Consider the following 26835-nt stretch of genomic DNA (forward strand, 5'->3'; position numbering starts at 1 on the left):
CAAATTGTTTAGAGCGTAAAACAAGGGTCTGGAACCCTAGTTTTTCTGACTCTAGAGTCAGAGGCCTGGCTACAGCAACAACTACACACACACACACACACACACACACACACACACATGTGCTTGCCCACGCACATGCATGAGCATGCAAACAAGGGGACGATGTCCTGGATTTGAACTTATACCTCCTGCTGCAGTCCAAGGCCACACACCTTGCCACAGCGAAGGGAGCTTTCCAGGGAGGTGGCTCACGTTTCCAGCTCATGTACAATACTGACGACAGGAGTTAACATTTATTGAGCACTTGCTGTGTGCTGGGCATCTTACTAACATTGTACCCACAGTCAGCCATTTAATCCTCCCAACGGCCTCAGAAGTAAGTTGTGGTATTATCCCCACTCCCTTCTAGCCTCCTGCCAGGGTGCCGGGCATGTAACCTGGACAGGTAAGGGGAAAGCAGAAGTCTGCCCGGGGCTCCTGGGAAACACTGTTTCCTCCCTGAGGCCCTCTTGCCACCCTGGCATCTCCCTGCTTGCCACCTTGGTAGTGGTCCCATGAGGATGTGAGGCCTGGAGCAGTGATGGCTGCGGGGGTGCTGACCCCCCCAGATTCCAGCCTGGTGAAGGGCCCACACAGCCATGGCACTGTTACCTTTGGACTTCTTGTTACCGGGAGTAACTGGACATCTTTATGGCTTAAACTGCATGAGGTCTCCCCCTCTGGGAAGGACAGCCCAGGGGCAAACTCATGAGGAGGAACTGAGAGATGCACCCACCTTTCTTCTGTCTGATTCGGAGGAGGTAGAGGGCGGCGATCATCAGGGCCACCAGCAGGGCACACACTACGCCCACCACGATGAAGATACTGTTCCAGTTGTCAGCCTTGTCTAGGACCACACAAAATAGAGGCTTCTTGTAGAAAAATTTAAAACAAAAAAAAAGGAAAACCCACTGCCCCTATTCACCACGAGGCAGGCTTCATTAACGGAAAACAACTGGCTCAGACATTTCAGGCCACATGGGCACGTCCATGGGTCTGCACACACCTCCCCTCATGGGTTACCCACTGGCAGTGCAAAAACCGTGCTGAGGTAACAGGGGGGAAACGCTGCCGTCAGCCTCGGAGAGGCCCAGCTGCAGGGCATGGGTGGGAATCTCCCTCCCGAGGAACAGACATATGTTCCTCCTCATCTAAGTGAGCCGTGGGGCGGCCACACAGCGAGCTCCTAATCATAGCTGGGGCATCACACAGCGCAGGGGGCAGGGGTGGCGAGGAGTGCTGGACGTGCGTCTGGACATGCAGAGCCCCGAGACTGTGCCCTGGTCCGTGCCCAGGGCCTGGGCCTAGGAGTGCTGAGCCCAGGACATGGGACACGGAGACAGGGCAGGGGTGGCGCCGGGCACAGGCAGGGGACCCCACATGAGGGCACAGTGGGAGGCCAGGAGCAGGTCTCAGACACGTGGGTTCAAATCATTGCCCTCTGTGGTGTGACCTTGAGCAGGTCATTTAAGCCCCCCTCACACACTGGCTTATGTTACTGAGGCCAATAGTAATCTCTACCTCATTGGATAGCTCTGAGGATTACCTCACTAACTAAACTAAGCTCGCACATCAACCAGCTAATTCACTCTTTCATTCTTTCTAAAAGTATTTCCTGAGTGTCTACTGCATACCCAGCACTGAAGCTATAATGCTGCGACAGCTATGGTCCTAGCAGCTGAGACTCAAAGCTGGGGGATCACCAGAGTCACCTCCCTCAACATTGCCAGAAGCAGGCAGAGCAGCCCAGAGACAGGCACTGACTTGTCCAAGCTCCCCAGCAAGACTGTGACAGGCGGAGTGGATCCACACAACCTGTCTCCAGGGGCAGGGCTCATCCTGTGAAAACCAGCCACTGGTGGCACCAAAGGGCACCGTGACAGGCCCAAGGCTTCTTTAGAGCTGTTTCCTTCAAGGATGCACGAAGCAAGGAAATGGACTCTATTCTAATCCATTCAAAGGGTCGCTACATACAAGCGTACAGGTGATGGAATATTCCACAGTGGTACCAAAACGCCAACTAGGTGCTGCCGTTTTGAAGAAAGAAGGGAGACACATCGACAACAGGTTGGATGGGGGCTGACACCTTTCACTCTCCCAGAAGGGTGGCAGCATCACCATCACCTTAAATGGGCCTAGAAATGTTCCCTGGGAATCGTCCCACAGAAATAGCTGTGCATGTAACAGAATATGTACAAGGACATTCAGTGCAGCACTGATTTTACTTGCGATAAGCCACAGACACCCTGAAGCCCCCATCCCTACTCCCAGTGGGGCACCCTTGCGATGGCAGCCAGGGAGACAAGGCCCAGGTAAGAAAGAGCAAGCCGGAGGGAGGAGGGCAGACATGGAATGGTGAAAACAATTATTGTTAGTGAAAGAAAGCAAGAGGTAGGACGCTATGGACTGGACGATCTCTCTCCTTCCCTACTTTCTTTCTTTCATGGATATTTACGTCAAAAGATCTGTAAAGAATATACCAAATTCTAACAAGTGGTCACTCTTGGGGGTGTGGGGTTTGGGGGCGGGAACTCACTCTAAAGTTCTACTTTACATCTATTCACTTCTAGATTGTTCTATAATAAGCATGAATTACTACCTTTCATATTAAATAAAAAAGGTAAAGAACTGGGTCAGTTGGAGTAGAGGCCTCACCAATACGTTCATCTGCATCCTGGTTCTTCTGGGGAGCAGAGGCCTCCAGGGTGTGGTTTTTGGTGATCGCCGGCTGTCCGTCATGCTCCACCTGGCAGGTGAGCAGCACAGCCTCCCTGTGGGCAGATGAGTTCACCAGGAGCGAGCTCGTCTGGTTAAAGGTCCCGTCCTTGTTCTCTATGAGGGTCGAGGCCATGTCCATTCGGGACACATTTCCGTTCTCCAACCAGGTCAGCTGTAGGCGCTGGGGGTAGAACTTGTTCACCTGGCAGGTGACATTCACCTGGTTCCCCACCTTGGGGTGTTGGGTAATCGTCAAGGTAGGCGGAACTGAAACAGCATAGGCAGAAGTTCTGACCTTATGGAACCAGCAGGTCACAGGAGAGGGGCTGGATAACAGCTTCCAGCACAGCAAGGGAGTCACTAGAGGACAGAGCCAGGCATGCAGCAGGCGCTCAGACACCGGGGGTGTCTTTGCATAGAAATGAAATCATAAGCACACTGCAGGGCGCACAGTAGGTGCTCGAGGACTGGGCTCCTAGTAGGTTAATGATGTGTGTCATCTACAAGCACAGCCCCTGGCATGCAGTTGGAATATAATAACTGCAGCAAAATATATGAGATCGCCAAGCACATAGGGGCCTGGCTTATAGTAGGTGCTCAGTAGTTGGAGAAACTATTAAGTAAAGGAAACTACTCAGCACAGTGCTTGGCACGTGATGGGTGTCCACCTGGCAGCTGCCGTTAAAACGGTAGTTAGTGACCAGCTCATCTAGGAGCCTGGTGATGGGGCAGGACTGTCAGGAAGTAGATTCCAGGCAATTTGAGGCCTGGAGCAAAAAGCAGGGAGGAGGAAGGGGCTGGGGCCTTGAGGGCAGGTGCGGGCTTAGGCTGGCGTGAGGGGCTTCTACCTCGGATGGTCTCAGACAAGTTGGCTGTCCCACGAAGAGGAGGGTCTCCCTGCAGGGTGATGTGGGTCACCTCGCAGATGACCTGGGAGCGAACATCCCCCGGGGCCAGCACCACCTTGGTTGTGCTGGAGATGCTGTAGGAAACGTTGTTTCCCTCCGGTTCCACGTCGGTCTGGGAGGCTGAGAGCTCATTGCCATTTTTGAACCATTTCAGGGAGATGTTTCTGGGGGAGAACCCGTGGGATTTGCAGGTGAAGCTCACTGTCTGCTCAGGTGTGACCCTCACTGTGGGTCCTGATACCACAGGAGGAGAGGGTTTGGCTACAAAAGGAACATTTATAAATGATGAACATGATTGTAATTATCATCACTAATGATGAAAATGTGACGCAGTTAAGAACCACCACACATATTATGTTTTAAATTCCTCAAATAGTTCTGGGAGGGCAGTGTCATCATCCTCATCTGACAGAGGAGACACACAGGTTCCCAGAGGTGACTCTGAGTCAGGGGCAGGGCTGACATCGAATTCCAGGCCTGAGTTCAAAGTCCACCTTCTTACATCTGCCAGGTGATTTCCCACCAGTTTGGGCAAAGGAACAAAAGTACCGATTGGTCTCACTCTCCTATTAACTGTTCCTAGCTGGGCTCCCCCTGGAAAACTTAGGTAAGTTCGGAGAAGTGTTCACAGAAGTAAATGCAGGGGAAGCGGGGTCATAGCGGGACCACATGGAAGCTGAGCCAGGCTGACCGTCCAACGAGAGCTGTGGCCATGGCACCTCCCAGCTCCTCGTCTGTGAAAGGGGACAGCAGGCATTACCCTTCCCGGGCTGCAGTGAGGGTTAAATCAGGCAGTGGGAGCATTTTTGCTATGAGTAAAACACAAGATGATTCTCAAAATTAAACAAACACAGATCCCTCTTTAACCCAGACTGTATTTATATCCCTTCAGGTATCTATGAATTTACTGCATAGTTTTCATTCTTTCCACAAATATTCCAGTAGGACTAATGTGCCAATCCTTGAATTTGAAAGGAAGGGAGCAAAGGGATGTTTTTCGAATCTGGGTTCCTCTCCTGGGTCAGTTTTAGGTTGAAACAAAGATCATTGAGTGCTAAGAAACCAAAGGCGGTTAATTTCTTAATTGTTATTAAATCAGAAGAGACATAGACACAGGCCTATGAAGCAGCAGAAGCACCTCTTGTGTCCTGAAAATGTACACAAATCAGCAAATCAAAAGTGAGGGTAGGGGCTTCCCTAGTGGCGCAGTGGTTAAGAATCCGCCTGCCAATGCAGGGGACACGGGTTCGAGCCCTGGGCCGGGAAGATACCACATGCCGCGGAGCAGCTAGGCCCATGAGCCACAACTACTGAGCTTGCGCGTCTGGAGCCTGTGCTCTGCAACAAGAGAGGCCGCGATAGTGAGAGGCCTGCACACCGCGATGAAGAGTGGGCCCCGCTCGCCGCAACTAGAGAAAGCCCTCGCACAGAAACGAAGACCCAGCACAGCCATAAATAAATAAATAAATTTATATATATAAAAAAAAGTGAGGGCAGTTTCTCCCTGTAGAAGGGTCCTCTAGGGTGTCTCCAAATTGTTCGTTATTACGTAACACCTCCTGTAAAAGTTGGCAGACAGCAACTATTATAAATATTTGCATTTGTAAATATTTAACCTGCTTCCTAAAACTCATCAGACATTTTGAGGACATAGTAAGGAGGTGTTACTTGAATAAATCAAGTCATAGAAACACCAGCATCCTGGACATAAGTAAAGGGAGCAGACACTGTGATCAGTTAGCACTTACAGAGAGTTTTGGGGAGCCTGGTGCTGGGCTGATTCCTCTAGGAACCTCAGCTCTCTCATTCCCCACATCAGTCCTGAGAGGGAAGCTCAAGAGTGGCCCCATTTATGGGATGAGGCTCAGGGAGGATGCAGCTGGCCAAGGGCACCCAGCGAGGAAAGGTCAGAGCTCATCTCACTGCACACAAGACTGACTGATTTTAGGGTCTCTGATCTTTACTTAAGCCTCAGTGTCTGATTCTAGACAAAGTGGATAAAGCACCACTCGGTAAGATGAGTGAGGATGTATGTAAAACACAGAGCCTCGCATATAGTTGCTTAATCAATAATACAATAACATCTTAATCATAAGATCTGGTCATTCCTAGGTCTGAAACTATGTATTTATTCTCTAAGTAAGAAGGCAAAACAAAAGTATTATGGAAAAAACAAGGAAAGTCTCAAATCTTGTTCCCTGCAGTTGCCATGAAAAATCCACATGAATAGAGGAGCAGGAAACCACCAAATTATGATTCTCTCCCTCTTTTTAAAAATAATCCCCTCAGGGAAAAATTTGGGGGAACCGGCTTTCAAAACACACAAGGGATCATAGGCATTTTCCTGCAGGCCAGCCCTTTACAGAAGCTGGAAGCATTTTGAAAGGAGGGAACACGTTAGACTTGGTCAGTGTCACTGTGGTGTACTGACAGGAGGGCTCTGGGCTGAGCAGAGAGGGTCTACAGGGATTCTAGCACCTGTTTACACACACACACACACACACACGTGTTTAAAATATGGGAAAGTTTCCCCAGAGATGAAGCTCGGGTCTGAACAGGGTGGTCTGAGTGCACAGGAAGCCCCTCTCAGCCCAGATGAGTTCACCGGGGAGATGTCTCTGCCTCTCCACTCAGGCTGACTTCTTTGGGCCTCCTAAGAGCTGTCACTGTCCTGGACTATTCTGAAGCACCCACACCCGGAAGAAGTGTTCTTACAACTCAGGCACCACGGGGGACCCACCTTTGTCAGGGAAAAACCACAGCCTTCCCTCTGTGACCTCAGAGAACATGTAGATCAGGGCTCCTCTGTCCTGGCTGGGCACCAGCATCCTCTGCAGGAGTTAAAACACTCACCTGCCCAGGCCCACATCTGGCCAATTAAATCAGAATTTCTAGGGTGGGGATAGGGTCACGGGAGCTCTTCACTGTCTCCCAGGTGATTCAAATGAGCAGCTGAGGTTGGAAGGCACCCAGCCCCACCCCAACTCCAGTTGTACTTAGTCCTGGAGGGAAAGTGACCCATCCGAGGTCCTCTGGCTTCAGCACATCAGAGCTCACGTTGGTGGAACACGTTCCGGGTGCCAGGCTCTGCTCTAAGCTCTTGACATGTATCCTTCATTCAGTCCCTGCAGCAGCTCTGCAGGGGCGGTGCTGTCACTGATGGACGAGGACACTGAGCCCCAGTGTGGGGAGGGACTTGTCAGAGGTCCCACAGCCGGGACGGGGCAGAGCTGGGATGGAGGCCCAGGCAGGGGGGCTCGGCCCAGGCTCTCAACTGCTGTGCACTGAGCTCAGTGACACCCAACCCACTCCATCCAGGGCTTCCTAGATCCTCTTCAGTCATCACAGACCCCTGAAAGGCAGCGTGATTACCACCATTGCACAGATGGGGAAACTGAGGACTAGAGGGAACTGAGATATGCCCAAGATCACACAGCCTGGGAGGCCAGCACCATCGCTCCCTGAGGGGCTGTCCTGTCACCAGGTCGTTGTACCCTCAGGACATAATGCAAAAGCTGTGTGATTATCCTCTTTCTACATGTGAGGAAATGGGGCCCAGTACAGGGAACTGGGTCACAGCCTTGAAAAAACACCTCGACTGGGGGGCCCCTACTCTGTGCTGGTGATTTAGACAGAGCACCTCAAATCCTTCCAATTCTACTGAAAGGAGACCATGATGATCACAATTTTACAGATGAGAAAACTGAGGCTGAGAGAAATTAAGGGACTGTCTCCTCACCCGCCCACTGTGTCCCAGAAGTGTTTCCTGTCACATCCAAGCTTTCATGGCCATCAGCAGAGCAGGCGCCCCACCTTCACAAGCCCCACACTGACCACCACCCTCCCCTTTTCCCTCTGAGATTCTTGACTTCAAGCAAGTACCGGGAGGAGTGGCCTCTGAGTGCCCAGGCCTGGGGACCCTGTAGCAACAGGGAAGACATGGGCCCCTGACACCTGAGTCTAGAATATGAACTCTTGCTCACGCGGGGCCCCCAGCGCCCTCTAGGGAGCACCTCCCCCTCCTCATCCTCGGCCTGCAGAGCCAGGAATGGGCGTTCATGGTGCTGCTGGGACTGCACTGGCCCCTCTCTGTGCTGTCCACGCTGCACTTCCCGGAGTTGCTCCCCCATGAGGCCTAGTGAAGAAGCAAGATCGCAACAATGGTGGAAAAAAGATTCCTGGTGCTTTTAAGTGTGTCTTTTAGGAACATGTTCAGGACATCACAAGACACTGTAGTATCTGTCTGATCTGGTTGTAAAGGTAGTCCTGCCTCTCACACGGGACTTCTTCTCATAGTTATTACTGAAGAACAGAACAATACAGGATTTTATAGGAGAGGGTTGAAGCTTTCTCTACACTTTGACAAGCACAGTGGGGGTACAGAGAGCAGGGTGTGAGTCAGGACGCTGGGGGTTCAGTCTTGGCTCCCCTACCTGCTCACCAGCCACATCCCTTTCTGAGCCTCAGTGTCCTTATCTGTAGAAGGGAAAACAGACAGCCCTTCCTTCTGAGCACTGGTTATAGGGAGAAAAGGCCATGAGGAAGAGTCAGCGTCTGTCAGGCTGCTGTTCCCTCGTCCCCTCCCCTCGCTCCCTTCTCATCCAGGGAATCCTCTGGGCAGGCGGCCTGGGGACGAGGACGAACAGCCTCCTGGGAGGCAGCAGATCTGAGTGGCAGTGGAGCCACTTACTAGCTGTGATTGGCTGAGCAAGGGAACCACCAGCTGGGAAGTTTAGTAAGAGCTGCAAAGTCAGGATAAAGGTGCCTTCCCTACGTCCAGGGGTAATGGGGAGATTCGATTGCTACCACATCTAGGAGGGAAATTTGGCAATATCCACACGAATTAAAATACACATAGTCCATGATCTAGCAATGCCACCTCCAGCAGGCATCTCCCACTTGAGTACAGTGATGCAGGACAAGATTATCCACTGCAGTGCTGTTCTAATATCCTAAGTTTGGGAACAACTTGATATTTGTCAACAAAAGACTGACAGACGCTGTCTCCATATGCTGAGTGCTTTGCAGCTGCTGAAACACTGGGCAGCTCCAGGTGCTGATATGGGATGAGGGATTTGTGGCTAAAAATAGGGAGAGGTTCCCAGTCACCTCGGGCCTCAGGGCCTGAATGTGAGGGGCATTCTGAACCTTGGGGAAACCTATGTAAAGGTTCCCTGTTCAATGGTTAATTCAAGGAGCTTCAACCTTGTCCCCTCTATGTGCCAGGCTCTTCCATGAAACCAGTTCCAATGGTGGTGCAGGAAGGAGTCTGGCCTGGAATCAGATTGGGTTCTGGAAGGATTCCCTCACTGACCATGTGACTGTGGTCTAGGTCCCTGTCACGTCTTGGCCTCAGGCTCCCCATGTGTATGTTGTGGGTTGCACTGGATGGTGTATAAGGTCCTCCCTGTGTCACAGTCCAGGATTCAGGAGTTAGGAAGAGGATCCAGGGTCCTTGCGAGAAAACTCTAAATGAGCACCTTTGCTACCTCAATGGGGCAGCCCCTAAGTCACCCACATGGGGAACCTCTTCCCTGGGGAGGGACATTCTGAGATGACCCAGCTCTGCTGGGAGCCTTCACTGACTCTGTGAGTCGGTCCCTGAATCACAGGAGGGTTTTCCCAACAGACCCTCAGGAAACACCCAACCTCTGGGCATCTCCTCTAGCCCGGGCCATCAGAGTAAACACTGAACCTATGCCTCTAGGAATTTCTTCTCAGTGCGATGTTTCTGAAGAGGAAATAAAGAAACCCTGCCCTGAATAGACTTCTCTTTGGAAGGGGAGAGAACATAAGTTCCACGGGAGAAGAGCCTTGTCTGTTTTGTTCACTGCTGCTTCCACAACATCTGGAGCAGGGCCTGGCACACAGTAGGTGCTCAATAGGTGCTGAATAAAGAGAAGACTCAGCCACATTGAGGGGAGCACTCTCTGGAGGCAAGAGGTGATACCTGGGCTGTGACGGGGCAAGTCGCTCAGACCTTCAGTTCCCTCAGCCCTGGAACAAAAGGGCTAGATGGGATGGAAAAGGCAAGGGCTGTGGAGCCAGGCAGACTGGGGCTCCAGACTTTTCCCAGCTTTACCAGTTGTGGGGCCTTTAGCAAGTAGCACAACCTCTGCAGGCCTCAGTCTCCCTGATCTGTAGAAGGGAGTGAAATCAGATCATGATATAAACACCCACTGCTGCACTTGATCCTTCTTTTTTTTCTTTTTTCTCAAAGGATGGAGGGCATTCTTGTTGACTTGTTGTCACAGACCAGGGGGACAAAAGAGACCCAGGCCATACTCACCACTCACAGTGAGATGAGTGCCTGGTCCAGACTTAACCTCCACGTCAGGGCTTCCTCTCTTGAACTTCACACAGTAGTACATACCGGTGTCTGCTGGCGTGATGTTACTGATGCGGATGGAAAAGTCCATGTTGTTTCTCCTTGTAGTATCTGCAACAGTTGTTACTCGAGAGAAGGGGTCTCCTTTGAGACTGTAGATTAACTCCCGGCCTGGCCCTGTGCCCCTGAACCACTTGACGGGCCCCACGGGGAACAGGGAGGTCACGTCGCAGCGCAGAGTGGCCGTCTCTCCTGCTGCAACTGAAACTGACCCGTCAGGCTGAATCACCTGCAGCTCGTCCTCACCTGCCACTCCTGGAGGGAAACACAATCCAGTTACTTATTCATCCTTAGGTGATCCTGTAGGTTTTCTCAAGTGTTTATCAACAACAGTTTTCATTGACTTAGTGCACCATGAGCCACACCTGAACCCAGCACCTTGCACGTGTATCACATGCAACCTGCACAACGAGCCTGTAACGTGAGACCCTAATACAAGAGAGGAAAGTGAGGCACAGAGAGCTTAAATGATGTGGCAGCGAGTAGGTTTGAGTACTTGAGCCTGCTCTGCAAGTCAGAACTGGGCTCTCAATTCAAATCTGAATTTACCAGGAATAAAGAAAGGGGCACAGTGTTCCTGAGAGGGGGAGCAGCCTGGGCAAAGGCTCAGAGGTAGGTGGCAGCATGGTGTGCGGGGGGGCTCCATAAGGAGTTTAGATTCTGTTTTGGGTCTGGCTCAGGAAGCAGGCCCTGGAAAAGTACTCAGCAGTTGGGGCTTGTCCGGGCCGTGGACTTGTGAAGTACAAGGACTTGGGTGTGAGTCCCGGCTCAAGGCTTATTGCTGTGTGACCTTGGCTATCACTCAGGCGACCGTGAAGATCCCACAGGGAGGCCTGTGAGTACGCTCGACAACTGCACACTTGATATTGCTTGATACCTTTAGTTTGGGCAGGTCCCTTTACTGCCCTCTGAGCCTCAGTCTCCTTATCTGTCAGTTACTATGGGCCCCTCTCCATGGATCTCTGGTAGGAACAAACAACATGCCTAGGCCAGGACAGTGTCAAAAAGAAGGGTCTGGTCTTTGGAGCCATCTGAACTGGTTTGAGACCTGGCTCACTTTTTATTCACCCATGACCTGATTATGCATTGCTTTAGTATCAGTTTCCTCATCTACAAGATGGGTAGACCACCCTCAGGTCTCTGCGTGTTCTGAAAAGAAAATGAGATCACACGCAGAAGTCACTTAGCACCAAGCTGGGCACAGGGAAAGCTACTGTCATCACACAATGAATAAATGAGGAGGGTCAGCTGCTCAAACTTCACTCCCACCAGATCTCGCTGATGCTCCTTCAGGCCAGGCCCAGGCTGGGTGCTGGGACACACAGGGGCTGGACCCAGGTTGGGCCTCCAGGGCTCCCAGGCTGGACAGCTGGAAGGGGTCCTAGAGGCTGGCGGTGGGGAGGGACCCGAGCCCCAAATTGGAGAGGACTGGGGCACATGAACAGGGACTCCCAGTAGAGGAGGTTGGGAGGGAGGGGGACACAGGAGGAAGATGGACAGGCCTGGTGAAGATGCTGTGAGAGGTGCTGTAGATGCTTGGAGTGAGGTGCAGCCAGGGCCTTGATTCTGAACAAGGTGTGGGGTGGGCAGAAAGGACAGATCATGAAGACCTTGGAGAAACACACACATACACACACACAGAGAGACAGAGAGAGAACCACAGAGACGGGCAGAGGGAGGGGCAGACAGACAGAGATGGAGTGAGAGACTGAGAAGGAGGCGGGGGGAAAGAGAGAATAAGACAGAGACACGGAGTGGCAGCAGCCTGGCAGAGGTGCAGATGGGCCAACTGGTCTCTGCCTGGTTGCTCCACTGCCCCTTGATGTGACCCTGTCCTGTCCTGACCGAGGCCACCTTGCCTTGTACATTGGACAGGGTTGCAGTGATGCCCCGAGCAGCCCCTCACCTCCGGCTGAGCTGGAGAGAGACCTTGTGAATTTACCCAGCCACAGACTCCTTCACTGCAGGTAAGCCCGGGGCCTCGGGACAGGCCTCTCATCCCCTTCCTGTGGTCCCAGCCCTGACTCCCATGCCAGGGATTGCCCGTTTCTCATGGCCAGTGAGTGAAAATGCAGAGTGGCAGCCTGAGGACAGCCTGACCCTCATGGTGCAGGGAAGAAACCGCTGTCTGCAGAGGACAGGGGCTTGGGGTAGAACTGTTGACCAGGTGTGTGAGAGGCACACGGAGGAGGCCCACAGGGGCAGGCAGGGACCTCGGGAGATCCCGGGCAGCATCAAGAGCTGCCACGAGCACCCAGCAGGACCATCCCCGAAGGGCTGCGTCTACACTGGAGACTGGACTAGAAACGCCACCGGCAGGAAGCACGGGCGCTGGGGCCAGCAGGCTTGCGTGAGAGCACGGTCCACCCTCAGCCAGTTCAGCACCCGCCCTCCCTGGGCCTCCACTCCGTCACCCACGAAGTGGGGTACTGGCACCCACACCCCCGAGACAGTCATGAGGACACAGCTGGACATAAGTGCCTGCAGCACAGGTGCTGGTTAAACTTTAGTTTCTGTTCCCATTATTACCACAGATACATTATTACATACTTGATTTTCTCTGGACTGTCATGTTCCCCCCAAGCAGGACGAAGGATCCACAAGGAAGTGTTTCCAGCCCCCTACCTAGAACACTGCCTGGCACACACCGGGCCCTTGATAAATACACGTTGAATGAACGCATTAATGAAGGAAGGAGGGATTTCACTTGCTCCTGGGCAAATCCTCTCCCTGAGGCTCTTTCTTCATCTGTTAAAGGGGCTGTCACAGGCAGGTCTGGGAGATGGCGAGCCTGGAGCCCGGGACTGTGCCTGGCCCATAGACACGCCGTCAATGGTGGTTATTATTATCCTTATCAATACCACCGCACAGGGCTGTGAGGCAGCAGCTGGCGAGGGAGGCGGGAGCAGAAGAGGAGGTGCGGAGCCAGGCCTGCGGCTGGGGCAGGGCTATTCTTGTGCAGCCGGAGGCCTGCAGTCACAGCCAGGAGGCCACAATAAAATCTGGAGTTGTGTGGGGCCGCCCCCCCCGCCCCGCCTTTTTTAGCTCCTCTCAAGCTCTCTCTACCAACTGCAGCCAGATTTAGGAGGCTTAATTAATTAGCTAGTGTTTATAAAGCGTTTGAAGAATTTTAAAAGTGCGACAGAAGTGCCAAATATTATTTTAATCTGCTTGTGTGTGTGTGTTTCCAGCAGAGTCGTTCCCTCGCTTGCTTGCTTTTCTTTTTCTCGGCAGGTTCTGTTCTGGGAATCGGCCTTGTTAAAAATCACTCCCGCGGTTCTGGGCCTGGGGTCATCGCGCTGGCATCACTGACAAACCCATTTCCCGCTCTCTCCTGCCCTCCTGGCAGAGAAAGCGATGGTTTAGCAGCCTGAACTGTCTCTGGGAGAGGAGGGCAGCTGGGCATCGTCACATGATGCTGGTGGGAGTGGAGAGTGGCGCATCCTTTTGGGAAAGCAGTGTGGCAGGAGGTACCACAGGTGTGAAACCTGTTCTCCAGCCCTTGCTGGGCTGTTCCATGAGGACATGACCCCGGATATGGAGTGGGGTTCCCATGTAATGATCTTGAAAAAGTTGGGAAAAAACCCAAGTGGCCAATGACAGAGGAAGGTTAAGTGAACAGTAGCCTGTCCACTAGATGGAATTACAGGCAGCCATAAAAAACCATCACTGTGAAACTGTAGCAGTCTGGAAATTTTTGCATGGCATAATTTTAAATGATACTGTGGTTAGCAAATAAAATCTGTTTATTGCAAAGCATTTAGAGAAAACAAAAAAGTATAAAAGGAAAATAATAATCTCATAGAATACCATCAAAGATAACTGTGATCAACGTTCTGATGTTGTTAAAATATGAGTGAATAAATATGTAAAATCATACTCAGGTTACTAAGGATATGCGCAAACATTTTGCTTCATTCATTCAGGTGTTGTTATAAAAATAAAAAATTGGAAATATTCTAATTTCCAAGAAAAGGAGGCTGCTGATCCCCTGATGATGAACTCACATGATGACCAAGCCTACATGTAAGGATTATAATTATGGACACAGAAATAGACTACAAGATCAGAGTCAGTTCCTGAGTGATGTTTTCAGTGTGATCCCAAACTTCTAGTTTTGAAAAAAATGTATATCTGACATTAAAGATTAGTAGTAATTAACTGTGAGTAGTAGACTTCCAAGGGATTTTGCTTTTACGTCTTCTGTTTGTGTTACTTGTGCAATGAAAAAGCAGGAAAACTGCTTTCAGTATGATCATGGCATTGTAAACTAAAACTACGTATAAATAAACAACTGCAAGGTACAATACAAAGCTATAAAACACAACTCTCTTTGGATCATGAATCTCTTTGGATCATGAATCTAATGGGTTTTTCCTTTTTTTCCTTCTATTTTGGGTATTTTCAGATTTTCTAAACTGGATGCCTATTAAAGAATATTTACAGTATCCCATTTGGTAATAAGAAAATACAGTGCTTGGCGCAGAATAGATGCTCAATAAACATCTGCAGACTGACTGATCTAATTGTCTAGAGAAAAGGCCTAGAATGATTAACATCACAATGTTGAGGTAAGTTACGACTGGGAAATGGGACCAGCGTGGACCAGGGTGGACACGGGGATAGGCATATTTTCTATTTTATAGCAAATAATATATTGAAGTCTCTCTCTTTTTTGTAGTGAACATTTGTTGCTTTTGGAAGAATATTAAGCAATGAAATAAAACACGTAAGTTATCTAATGGAAGAAGTCAGCACAGTGGGTGGAACTGCCCCGTGTACTTGTTGTACGAGGAACTCTGTCCACAGGATGCAGGGAGCTCACAGCATGGCTGGACAGTGATGAATTACCAGGATCTGCTGTGAGCCAGGCCCTCAGCTCAGGGCTGCAGAACGGCTGTGTCCTGGCCTCATGGGGCTTGCACACGAGCAGACAAGATAGACTTTAAAGAAACAACTCCAATGCTACATTTGGACTGAGCCTCAACCCTTTAGACAGGGACTCCTGCTGGCACCTCTGACCCCATCTCCTGCCCCCTCCCCATGACCTGCTTCCTCCCACCGCGCCCACTTTGTCCTCCACGAATAGGCCAAGGAGGGTGCGAGAGATGAAATAAGATGGGGACTGAAACCTGACCATTGGACTTGGAAAAATATTTGATTTTTTTTTTGTACAACAATCATGTGTAGTTTTTGAGATTAAGAAAAGATGAGGGCTTCCCTGGTGGCGCAGTGATTGAGAGTCTGCCTGCCGATGCAGGGGACAAGGGTTCGTGCCCCGGTCTGGGAAGATCCCACATGCCGCGGAGGGGCTGGGCCCGTGAGTCACGGCTGCTGAGCCTGCGCGTCCGGAGCCTGTGCTCCGCAATGGGAGAGGCCACAGCAGTTAGAGGCCCGCGTACCGCAAAAAAAAAACAAAAAAGAAAAGATGAAAACAATTTCATCAGAAGTGAAAAAATAAGCATGGGTGCTTTTCTAATGGAACAAACAAATCAACTTAGAACTGAAACTTGCCGTGAGGGAAACAGGGCCACTGTGATCTCTGGGTGTGATTCCTCCTGCTTCATAAAGATGCAGAGGCAAAGCTGAAATGCACATTTCCCAAGAGCCAGCCTTTCCCTGATGGGTGCTCACTGGCACTTGCATGGGAGCCTGCCTGCTCCTGGAAGCAGTGGGTCACCAGGGCAGGGGTCTTGGGGACAGGCTGGAGGTTACGCCTCAGATTTCCACAAACTCAAGGAGCCTGGGGCTTGGGAGGCTATGGCCGGAGGTCTGGCAGTGCCCAGGGCTCAGCATCCCAAGATGGCATCCACCGCGGCCCCCACAGCTGGGACAGCTCAGCATCCCCCTTTCCTGACCTCGATCGTTTTCGGCCATCCTCAGGGGGCTGCTGGTTTATCCCCCCAACACAGCAGCACCTCATCAGGTGCTGCCTTTGGTATCTCTGATGTCTCTGTACGAGAGTGTGTAGTGCAGGAGTGTGGATGGGAGTATGCACACAGGAGTGAAAGAGGGCAGATGCAGGAGCGGGTACACGAGTGCACAAGTGCGCCAAGAACAAGTGTTCACACACATGTGCATGGGTGGGCATGTGCACAAGATGCTCGTATGTGCAGGAACGTGCTCTGGTGCAGCTCAGAAGTGTGTCAGAAGAGGACCAGGGACCAGGGGCAGGAGGAGGGCATGAACTGTGCCCAGGAGAGTATCTGAATGTGGGTGTGAACCTGTTGGTGGCATGAGAGGGTCTGTCTGCACCTAAGGTGTGAACAGACAGATATCGGGGAGGGGTGTGAGCATGTGGGTGCATAGAATATGTGTGTGGGTAGGGGAGGATAGGAGCGGGATGTGCGCACAAGTGTGTGTGTGTGTGTGCGCGCACGCGCGCAGGGAGGGCACGTGTGCGATGGAAATGGTGTATACATGAGTGTGAACGTGAGGGTGTGTGTGCTTTAAGTGCTGGGGAGCAGGGGCCCAGCGTGTGTGGAGACCACTGTCTGTGTACACCGTGTGTCCATGCACCCAAGTGTGTGAGTGTACCCAGTGGTGAACATGCCTGGCACATACAGGGTGGTGAGAGAGGAAGGAGGGCAGGGGAGATGCTTCCCTCAAATCTGGCTCCTGGTGGGAAAGTGCTGCATGGCCCCGGCACAGGGTCCTGCCCTTGACCAGAGACTCAAACCTTTACTGAGCACCTACTGACTGGGTGCTAGCCGTAGGGCACAGTGGTAAAGAAGCCAGCCTGGAAATGCCCTGCTGAAGCTCATGACCCTGGGTGGGGCAGACGGTCCCCAGGATGCATTCAGGAGGGGGCTGCATGGGTGATGGCTGTGTAGACTCTGCAGTTCCCATTTGGGGAGCTTGGGGCACTGGTTTTCCTCTGGAGTCAGAACGATTCATTCATGCCCTTTCAAACCTCACTCTATGGCTAGGCCCTGTCCTAGATGCCACAGGACACAGAGCCAAGTAAGACGGATCCCCACCACTGCGGGGCAGAGTCCCGGACACAGGCAATGATCATGTGCAGGGTGATCAGTGAGCAAGAAGAGGCTTGGGGATACGGTATTGGAAGATGGGTGAGATCTGAGAAGACATCCTGGAGGTGGTGGTCCCTGAGCTGCATCTTGAAAGCTGACAGAGGCTGGGGAGAAGGGAAGGCACTCAAGAAGGTGGAACTTTTCTTCCTCTGCACAAAGGTGAGGAGGAGAGAAAAGGGCTTGCCACAATTCAGGGACCAGGGCACAGTCTTTGGGACATGCTCAATGGCTGTGAGCAAGCTGGGGAAGGGCTAGGGACTGGGCTAACCTAGCACCTGAAAGGATGGCTTCAGTTACCATCTGAACAGCAGGTCATCACTGGGAGCAGTCTACTGGTACCCATTGGGCGGAGATGCCCCAGGTTCTGCGGTGGAAACTAGCACCTGCCTTGGAACCAGCACAAAAGAGGATACACATGGCCTTGTGAATAAAGTGGGGGAGGGCCCAGTGGGCCCAGGGTACTTTCTCCTTCACCCCCACTCCAAGCAACTCAGAGAACTGGGTACTGTCCATTCCCTTGCAGGGAAAGGGCAGACACTGGTAGCCCCTTCCATGCAGCAGGTAAACTCCTAAGGTGCCAGGATAGTCCATAGCTTGGGCTCTGGGGCCAGAAGACCTTTATATGTCAGCCCTAGTGGAGTGACTTGGTAGAGTCACTTTTCTTCAAGCCTCCACTTTCTCACCTGTAAACAAGGGGGTACCATCGTCTCTCTCCCCAAGGCCAAATGTTCAGTGGTTGGAAGAGCTGGCCTGAGATCTGTACGTTTCCTCGACTCGCATCTTTCTCCTGACCCACAGCCAACTATTAGCAGAGCTTGCTGCCTCACCTTCCAAGATCTGGCCAGACTCTGACCTCTCCCTACCACCTCTACTGCACCACCGTCCCTCACCTAGATCCTCATCTCAGCTTCCAAACCGGCTTCCCTGCTCCACCTCACCTCTGTGTAACATGTATCCTCCCTGTAGCCAGAGGAGCCTCTAAAACCTAAGGTAACATCATTCCTTTGTGCAAAACCCTCCTGCACCCTTCACTGTACTCAGAGTGAGGCCCGGGATCCTTGCGGTGGCCCCCAGGGCCCTGCAGTCTTGCTCTCAACCATGCCAGATTCTCTACGCACCTCAGGGCCTTTGCACTTGCCATTCTCTCTGCCTGGCACTCTCATCCCATAGATATCTGCATGTTGGGTGCCTCACCTCCTTCTGGCCTAAGAGGCCTTCCTTGGCGTGGTATATAAAACACTACCCCCCTTGATGTCCCTTGCTCTGCTTTATTTTTCTACAACACATATCACCCTGTATCTACAATACATATCACCTGACATATGACAAGCATTTGTCAGTTTCATCAGCATCTATCTCCCTACCCTAGATTTACTTATAAGCCCTCTGAGAGGGATTTAGTTTTGTTCCCTGCAGTTTCCTTCAGGTTTATACCAGTGCCTGGCATTTGTTGAATGCATGTTCTGGTTTGGATTCTAACTCTGCCACTCATGAGACCACAGGAAGTGTCTTAACCCCTTTGGACTTCTGGTTTCTCATCTGTAGAATGAGAATGATGATGATGATAATAATAATAATAACACTAGGGCTCTTCTAGGATGAAACAGGCTAATGTGTGTAAAGAGCTCAGTGCTGCTCCTGGCACAGAGGAAGCACTCGTGCAGGGCCGTGTCACCATGCAGTGGATATTTAAGGATGAAGAGGATGACAGAGGATCCCAGCCTTAAGCCTGAGAAGCTAAGGATTCTCTCTGAGGCAGAACTAGCTCTGCCCCAATGTCTGCACAAGACCCCTTGGAGCTGGACCTGTGGGCAGGCTATATGCGCTGTTGGCGGGAGGCCGGGGGGGCGGGGAGGGTCAGAGCCCTGGTGAGCATTTGCTAGGTTTGGACGGGATCTGGAGGCAATGAAGAAATGCTCGCAGCGCAGCCCTCTTTGCAAAGCAGCAGGGAAAGAACTATGGATACGTGTGTGCTGTAAGCACCCTTCATATTCGCCAGGCCTGGTGGGGGCCAGGTGAGGCTGGGAGAGCATGCAGGGGCACTAACACCCACCATCCACTTCCTTGACAACCTAAGGACCTCCTTCCCACCTCCCCATTTTGCAGAGGGAGAAGCTGAGGACCGGAAGTGAGGCTTGGAGAGGCTGAGCACCCAGGGTGTCCTTCCAACCTCCAGGCCCAGATGTTACTCTAGGACAGGCCCTGGTGCTGCCCGGCCACGGCCTCATGGGTACAACGTGTGGATGAGGTCACATAACAGGGAGCCCTCATTTATTTAACTGTCATGACGGCCTAGTGAAGCAAGTGCTGTTGTCACCAGCCCCTTCCTACAGGTAAGGAAGCTGAGACCTGAGAGGCAGGACTCAAAACACTGAGGTCAGTCACGTGCAATCTCTTCGCCCTGTGACTGGGTCCCCTCTGGCTCAGGACTCTGGATTCTCAGGCTATCAAGGACGCACACACGTTTTCCCAGCTGAGATAACGGCCCCCTTAAAAGGAACGCACATTTATTAAATGACATTTGCCAAGGTTTCAGCACACTCTGCTGCCCACAGCAGACAGTCTCCGGACAAGATTTTTCCCCAAGCTGACACTATCCGCTGATGCCTTTTATAGTGCTTTTTGCAGTTCACAAAAGCACTTTCCACAGCTCTTAATTCCCTTAACCCTCAACAGTCCCTGTGCAGGAGGAAAGAGTGGTAGCATTTCCGTTTTACAGATGAGGAAACTGAGGCTCAGAGCAGGGCAAGACACCTGCTCCAGAGCACACAGCCAAGAAGTAGCACATGCTGGATTCACTCAGGAATGTGCCCCAAAGTGGGTACCTCTCCACTGCCTCCCCTGCTAGAGAGGGGGTCTGGGGTACCATCAAGATGAAGGGTGAGAGAGGCATCCTGGCTGGAGCATCTGAGCTGGAAGGGACCAGCAGGAGAGCAGCCAAGCTGAGCCTCCACTTCACAGAAGGGGAAACTGAGGCCCAGAGGGGCAGTGTAGTGAGTTCCAAGTCCTGGCTGGTAAGTGATGGAGCAGGACCTCCACCTGCTCTGTAGAGCTCCAACCATAAAATGGTGACCACACAGAGATAACAGTAATAGTAATGATGGTTAATGAGCATTGAGCACGGGTATTATCAGGAGCACGACAGGCTTCACCAGCCTCCGCAGGGACCCGGCAACACAGGCTGTCATCACCCCCACTTCACAGAGGGCAAGACTGAGGCTCAGAGAGGTACAGCCACTTGGCCAAGGTCACAGGGCTGCGGAGCAGTCTGACTCCACCCACAACTTCACCCACTGCACCACACAGCCTTGTGCAATGAAGGACCCACTGGGGGAGGCTGGCACCGAGTCAGGCCCTCCAAACCAAATCAAGGCCAAAAGGGCGTAGCACGAACTGTGTCATGTTTCATGGTTTGCCTGCTCGTTCACCAGGGTGTCTACACTGGGGCAAGCTGTTCTATATAGCCAGAGTTTAAGTACCAATCCCAGGGTTTCTGGGCCCCTACCTCCATCCCAGCTGGCACTGATATTTTGTGCTTCCTGATATTTTAGGGATCCCTATTTCAGCATGATAGGCAGGGATTTGCAGTGTGGTCATGGCCCCCGTTACAGAGGTAGGACTGTGTAATGGTTAGAGCACAGGTTTGCTTTCCAACCAGGGTTACTGCCTGTGTGACCTCATGGCTCTGAGCTCCCTTTTTAAAATGAGTGTCTTTCTTCATTCAACCAATATGTATTAATCTGCCTACTGTTACCAGGCCCTGTGTAAGGTCCCAGGAGGCCCAGCAGTGAATAAGACATAGTTCCTACTCTCATGTAGCTTATATTCTAGTGGGAGAGACAGGGCTGAAATAATTAAACAAATATAGAAATGGTTAGGAGTGCAAACGAATTTGGTGCCACGATAGAGAATAACAAGCAGAACCACTTTTAGAATGGGGCAGTTGTAAAAGGCATCTCCGAGGAGGTGAGATTGCAACTGAAACCTGAAAAATGCAAAGACCAAGGAAGGTGTTCCAATAGGAGAGAACAGCAAGTGCAAAAGCCCTGGGGTAGGAAAGCAGCTGGTGCATATGAAGGCCAGAAAGAAGACTGCTGTGGCTGAAGCCCATGGAGGAAGGCAAGTGTGGTACTGGTTGGGGCTGGAGAGATGGATGTGGTCCAGAAAATGCCATGTCTCATGGATCATTGTAAGGAGTTTGATTTTATTCTAAGGGCAGAGTGGGAACCACTGAAAAGTTTGGAGAAGGACAAAGAGGATTTGATTCACTCCAGCTGCTATGGGTAAAGAAACTGGAGGGGGTAAGAGTGAAAACAGGAAAGCAGTGATGAGGATACTACAGTGTTTAGTGGTCTGAGCGCAAATCCTACCTCTGCACTTATAAGCTGTCTGAGCGCAAATCCTACCTCTGCACTTATAAGACCTTAGGCAAGTCACTTCACCTCTCTGAATCTCTCTTTCTTCATATGTCCAATGGTATAATAACAGTTCCCATCTTACAGAACTGTGTGGTGAGAATTAAATGAGATGATGTACAGAGTAGTGATCATACCACATGACCTCACATGTTCAATGTCAAGTGCTCAGTGAACCAGATCCTACTTGGTCTGGCCCTGACCTCTCCTAACTCCCCTACTGCCTATCTCCCTTAAGTCCAGACTCACTGGCTATTCCCGGAACACAGTTAACCCATCCCAGCCTCAGGGCCTTTGCACTTGCTTCTCCTTCTGTGTGGCCTGCTCTTCCCCTGATATTCTCATGGTTGCTCCCTCAGTTTTATGCAGGCTTCTGCTCCTCAGAGATGCCCTCCCTCTCTCCCCACTCAACCTTCTATTCCCTCGACCTGCTTTAGTTCTCTTCACGGCACTTGTCTCCACCTGACATAATGTTTACTTGGGTCTGTTTTTCCTTCCTCACTAGTGTCAGTGCCATGAGAGCAGGTATTTTTGTCTGTTTGCAGTTGTATCCCTAGCACCTAGAGCCACCTCTGGCACATAGATGCTCAAAAATATTTGTTGAATGAATATTTGTGATTAAAATGACCATAATAAGGACAGAAAAATGGTTGAGTAAACCAAGCCTTGGATCCAGCTTTATTTAACTCTCACTGGTTATGTGGCCTTGGGAGGAGTCCAACTCAGCTTTGGGGAATCTCAGTTTCCTTACCCATAAAATGGGGATGAAGGATTCTATGCTTTTTGGCTCACTGTAAGGAGTAGACAATGGCACACATCCAAGCATTGATGGATGAAATGATGCCTGATGTCTACCATTTGCTTTACAATCCTCCCTCCTCCCCCCACCCCCAGAAAAATGAGGGGCAGGTGAAACATGAATGGCCGATGACTGTTGAAGCTGGGGTTCCTCACACCATTCCTCATCTCGCAAACGTTTGAAATTTTCCAAAATAAAAAGATAAGGAAGAGGCAGCACACATTCACAGCTCAGCTAGTCCCTAGCACACCATGCACTACTTTTTTCCAGCATGGGCCGCCACTTCTGGAGGACAATGTGGGCTCTGAAGAATGAGGGCACTAGAACCCACCGTGGCATCGTCACCCACATGCTCCGGCTCCGGGCCCCTAGCCTAAAGGCTCATCCCTCACTCCTGGCTTCCAAACTCCCCCTGATCTGGGCACCTGATCTCCCTCAGCTCCTGGCTTACTCTGCAGCCATCTCACACTCTGCGCCCCCAGTCGGACGTGCCAGGAAATCTCACAGACACAAAGAACCAATTCTGTAGAATGGCCAGCTTCCACCTCAGCTGTTCTGCATCTCTCTGGACCGAGGGCCTGGCAGGACACCTGGCAGGGAAAATCCACCTTGCGGAGGGCTCCATCAAAAGACCTGTCCCAGGAACGCCCAAGTTAACAGAAAAGCAGTTTCAGTTGTGAAAACAGATGATTCCTTCTTCAGTACGGGACAGAAACACATCTTGGGAACACCCGCCGCCTCTGCCTCCCAGAAGGATACACTGATTGACAGAAATATGCGAGGAGTGCCAAGAGGGCAGGACGCCAGTACCCCAGGGCCTCAGTGTTTCTACCTGTCAGGGCGAGGTGACGCCTAGTGAGCGTACATCATGGGTGCTATGGTCATCCTGACTCTGCCACTTACTGTGTGGCCTTGAGCAAGTTGCTCTGTTTCTCTGAGCCTAGTTTCCTCACTGGTCAGATGGATTTGATTACAACCATGCACATCACCCAGGGTAACTGTGAGTCCCACTGGGATCATACATGCCCAGTGCTGAGCCCAGTAAGTGGCCAGAAACAATGTTTCCCATTATTATTACTTTGGTATTTTCCAGGGAATTTGGGATCCTGTCAGATTTCTAGCTTTAACGATGGAAACTTCCAGCACAGCTCAGTTTTAAAGAGCCTTGGCCTGGATGACAGGGGGCTTGGCATGCCACCCAGGCCTTGCCAGGGACCTGCTGTGTGAGCCTGGCCGGTCCCTTCCTCCCTCAGGGCTGCAGTTTTCTCAGCTGCACAAAGAGGTGCTGACTGATGGCTCTCTCAGGCCCCCTCCTGCTTTCCTGGTCTAGGAATCGGCAATTCCAGCCCTGTGGATCCGGACAGAGACACCTAGAGGCAGGCTGTGCCCATGGTGGCCGCTCAGTCCCAGTAACTATTCCATCACACCAGCTGGTCGGTCTCTGCGCAACTTGTCCTCCCCAACCGCACAAAAGCCACAGGGAAAAGTGCCAATCTCGTGTTCACTCTCAACAGCTTTTGTTGTTCTGTGAGCACCTACTGTGTGCAAGGAGCTGTGCTGGGTGCTTTCCAACATCAGTCCCACTCCCATAGATGAGAATACCCAAAGAACGAAACAATGACGATTACAACACTGGTTGAACGTAACGTGCAGTAAACTGGTACTGAGCACTTACTACCTGCCAGGCATGGCTTCAAGTGTTATACATGGGTTGGCTGACTTAGTGTCTGAAATACAGTTGTTGATGTCAACTTCATTTTACAGGTGAGGAAACCGAAACACAGAGCTCAATAAATTGTCCAAGTAGGGTATGCTGTGTCTGTATGTGGAGAGGCTACAATGCAGAACCACTATGTGAACCAGAGTTAAACATGCACTCATATGTGATAAAGCAAGGGGAAAGTGATAAGTAGCTTTAGATAAATCCTGGGGTGAACGTTCAGAGGAGGAAGAGATCCCACGGAACATGAGGCAGCACAAATGGAAGGCTGAGTAGGATTCCGACATATGAAGATAGGGACGTACAGGGAAGGGCATCTCTGGTGGCAGGAACAGCATAAGTGAAGGCACAGAGATGAGAAAGTTCAGCTGAGGGTGTGGATTTGTACGAAGGCATTTACCAAACTGGGTTAGGCCGCGTGTTAATGGGCATTAAACAAACCCAATGCTTCTTGTTCATATGTCTAGGGAACCCTGGAGCAAACAAGGCCTGGATGGGGCTTCTACAACTGCAGGCCTTCTCAGGGCCTCTTAGATGCCAATGCACTTGAGCTGCCAGGAAAGCTTTGGCTGCAGGGAGGAAGCCTGGTCGTTTAGAAGCATCTCAACAGGTCAGCTCTTTGGAAAACATGTAGCTGAGGAATAGGGCCTGTCAGGGAGGGAGCCCAGGCCTTGTTGTAGGTTTTTTTTTTTAAAAAAAGAAAACTTGGACCCACTCAACAGTTTTGAGCAGGGGAGTGACATGATTAGAATTGTGTTGACAGACCAGAAATCTGAGCACATTAAAAAGAGGCGGAGCGGGGGGGCACCTTCCATCAGTCCAGGACTACAAATAAGAAAATAATCTGTCGCACGGAGCCATTGGAAGCAGCAAGCGAGCGTGTGTGGGATCTGTACAACAGTTTTAGACTGCCTTCCTCTCACACACCCCCTCTCCATCTGTCGCAAAGGGCACCAGGAAGATGCAGGGAGGAAGATTCCAGCTCTGGGGCCTCCAGAGCTCGGCTGTCCAGATCGGGGGCTCTGATGGGAGCCACACTGCTCCCAGAGCTGTCGTTTATGAGGACCAAGGGGCTGCCAGTGCTTGCATCCTCTGGGCGCTTTCAGAGAAATGACCATGGCTCAGTTAACAACTTCTGCCCCAGAAGGAACCCTTCCACAAACCTCTGTCTGAGCTGGGTGGGGGCCCCTCTGGTTCTCTTCAGCTTGGACTAAGTAACCCTGATTAAGTCATTGAATTTCCTCCCTCAAAGGCTGCCTAGCCATGAGGCCAGGATTCAAAATCCAGGCTCCCTACCACTTACTGCTTGGACAGGTTACTTCCCCAGTTCTGGACTTTATTTTCCTCATCTGCAAAATGGGGATAACAGCCAACTCATGCTTTGCTTCGCTGATTGATGGGATTACGCAGATGAGGCGCTCAGCACACAGCCTGGAATACAGGTAACATTCAAGGAACATTGGTTCTCCTCCCTTCTCTCAACACACGGTTCCCATCAGGACTTCATACGTGCTGGATGAATCACACCACGAGTCTCCACGGGGTTGGTAAAGGAATAATTAATGGCAAGAAAGTACCCAGAGAACACCAAGGCCTTAAAGGACCTTCCACAGACTGAGTTCTTTGGGGCCAAGCACTCCGCCCCCCTTTCTCTTCTTGTGAAACAGGAAGTGAGATGAACTTCACCACTTAGGGAAGTACAGAGGAGTCACCAGCATGCTACGCTCTTCCGACAGGTGAGAGGTTCAGCAGAGGGCCAGCTGTCCCCCAAAGCCTGACCCCCATTTTGGCCTGGCCTTCTCCAAGTCAGAGCGAGGAGTGAATGGGGGTTTATCTGAAGTCTGTTCAGCAGGGGTCCGAGAGGTCGCCAGACCTAGGTGGGGCCAAAGTGAGGAGCCTGCAGGCTCAGTGTCAGGCACCGCTGCTGTGCTGCAGAATCCGGCTGCCCAGCTGTCCCCACCCCGGCCCCTTGCCCTTCTGCCAGCCTCACAATCTCCCTCGGTGAAGCTGTTTGAGGAAACAGGCCTCACGCTGGCTCCAAGAACACAGGTTGGTGACTTCGCCGCCTCTTTTCAGAATTTCCCTTTGGCAGCATCTGTGCTGAGAGCAATCTTTAGAAACTTCTTTCCCTGTCTCCCCCAACCAAGATAATTCCCATGACCAGCCCCCTCCAAACAGTGATCATGTGAAGCCACAGCAGTCATGTGACACTGCCCAGGCTGACAGTTCTGCCAGAGACACTAGTAGTCATTCAATCCAAAGCTGTCTTCCTAAGCCTGACATTTGAGTTTCGCAAACAAATCCATTTTCTTAGAAAATTGCACAACTGCCTCCTTCTACCTTCCTGCCCTTCTGTCCTGCCTCTCTTGTGCTTTGTCATAAAGCCCATGCCTGGAGCCCTGGGAGAAGGGTCTGAAGGCCCATCCTTCAGCCAGACCAGGTGAATTCCATGCCACGGGCGAGGGTGACCGGGACCCTGTAGAACCGAGTGAAGGATGCTGGGATGCTTGACCTCTGGCGGTGACACCCCCTCCCCACCACCCTCAACCAAGAAGTTTATTCTTACCTCCTAAGATTTATTTATTTCCAAGTTAATCTTTGCCCGTCTGCTGCTCCCACTTTTTCAGGCTATTGATACTGAATGGATTGGAACAGAAGTTTTATGGCCTAAACTTTACCATTTTATAGATTGTTTTTATAGGCAAAACGGGGAGAATTTCCTCCCGAGAAGGGTGTTGGTGTTCCCAGGTAGCCCTGGGAAAGGCAGCTGCCCACTCATTAATCAGCATCACCCCTCATTTGCCAGGGATGGAA

At 51.3% G+C, this 26835-nt stretch overlaps 1 protein-coding gene across 4 annotated transcripts in view; it reads right to left on the reverse strand.

Annotated features, from left to right (window-relative positions):
* The window catches only part of LOC137207631 (tyrosine-protein phosphatase non-receptor type substrate 1-like), a 43244-nt gene that overhangs the window by 13628 nt on the left and 2781 nt on the right, over window positions 1-26835 (reverse strand). For all 4 annotated transcript variants that reach the window (XM_067707687.1, XM_067707689.1, XM_067707686.1 and 1 more), the window contains exons 3-6: window positions 9955-10308; window positions 3606-3926; window positions 2695-3024; window positions 776-886 (exon numbers count right to left, since the gene is read on the reverse strand). In XM_067707687.1, the coding sequence (XP_067563788.1) occupies window positions 776-886; window positions 2695-3024; window positions 3606-3926; window positions 9955-10308 (1116 nt within the window). The remainder of the gene's footprint in view (window positions 1-775; window positions 887-2694; window positions 3025-3605; window positions 3927-9954; window positions 10309-26835) is intronic.

This window comes from Pseudorca crassidens, chromosome 15 (genome assembly GCF_039906515.1).
Source record: "Pseudorca crassidens isolate mPseCra1 chromosome 15, mPseCra1.hap1, whole genome shotgun sequence".
Taxonomy (NCBI): Eukaryota; Metazoa; Chordata; class Mammalia; order Artiodactyla; family Delphinidae; genus Pseudorca; species Pseudorca crassidens.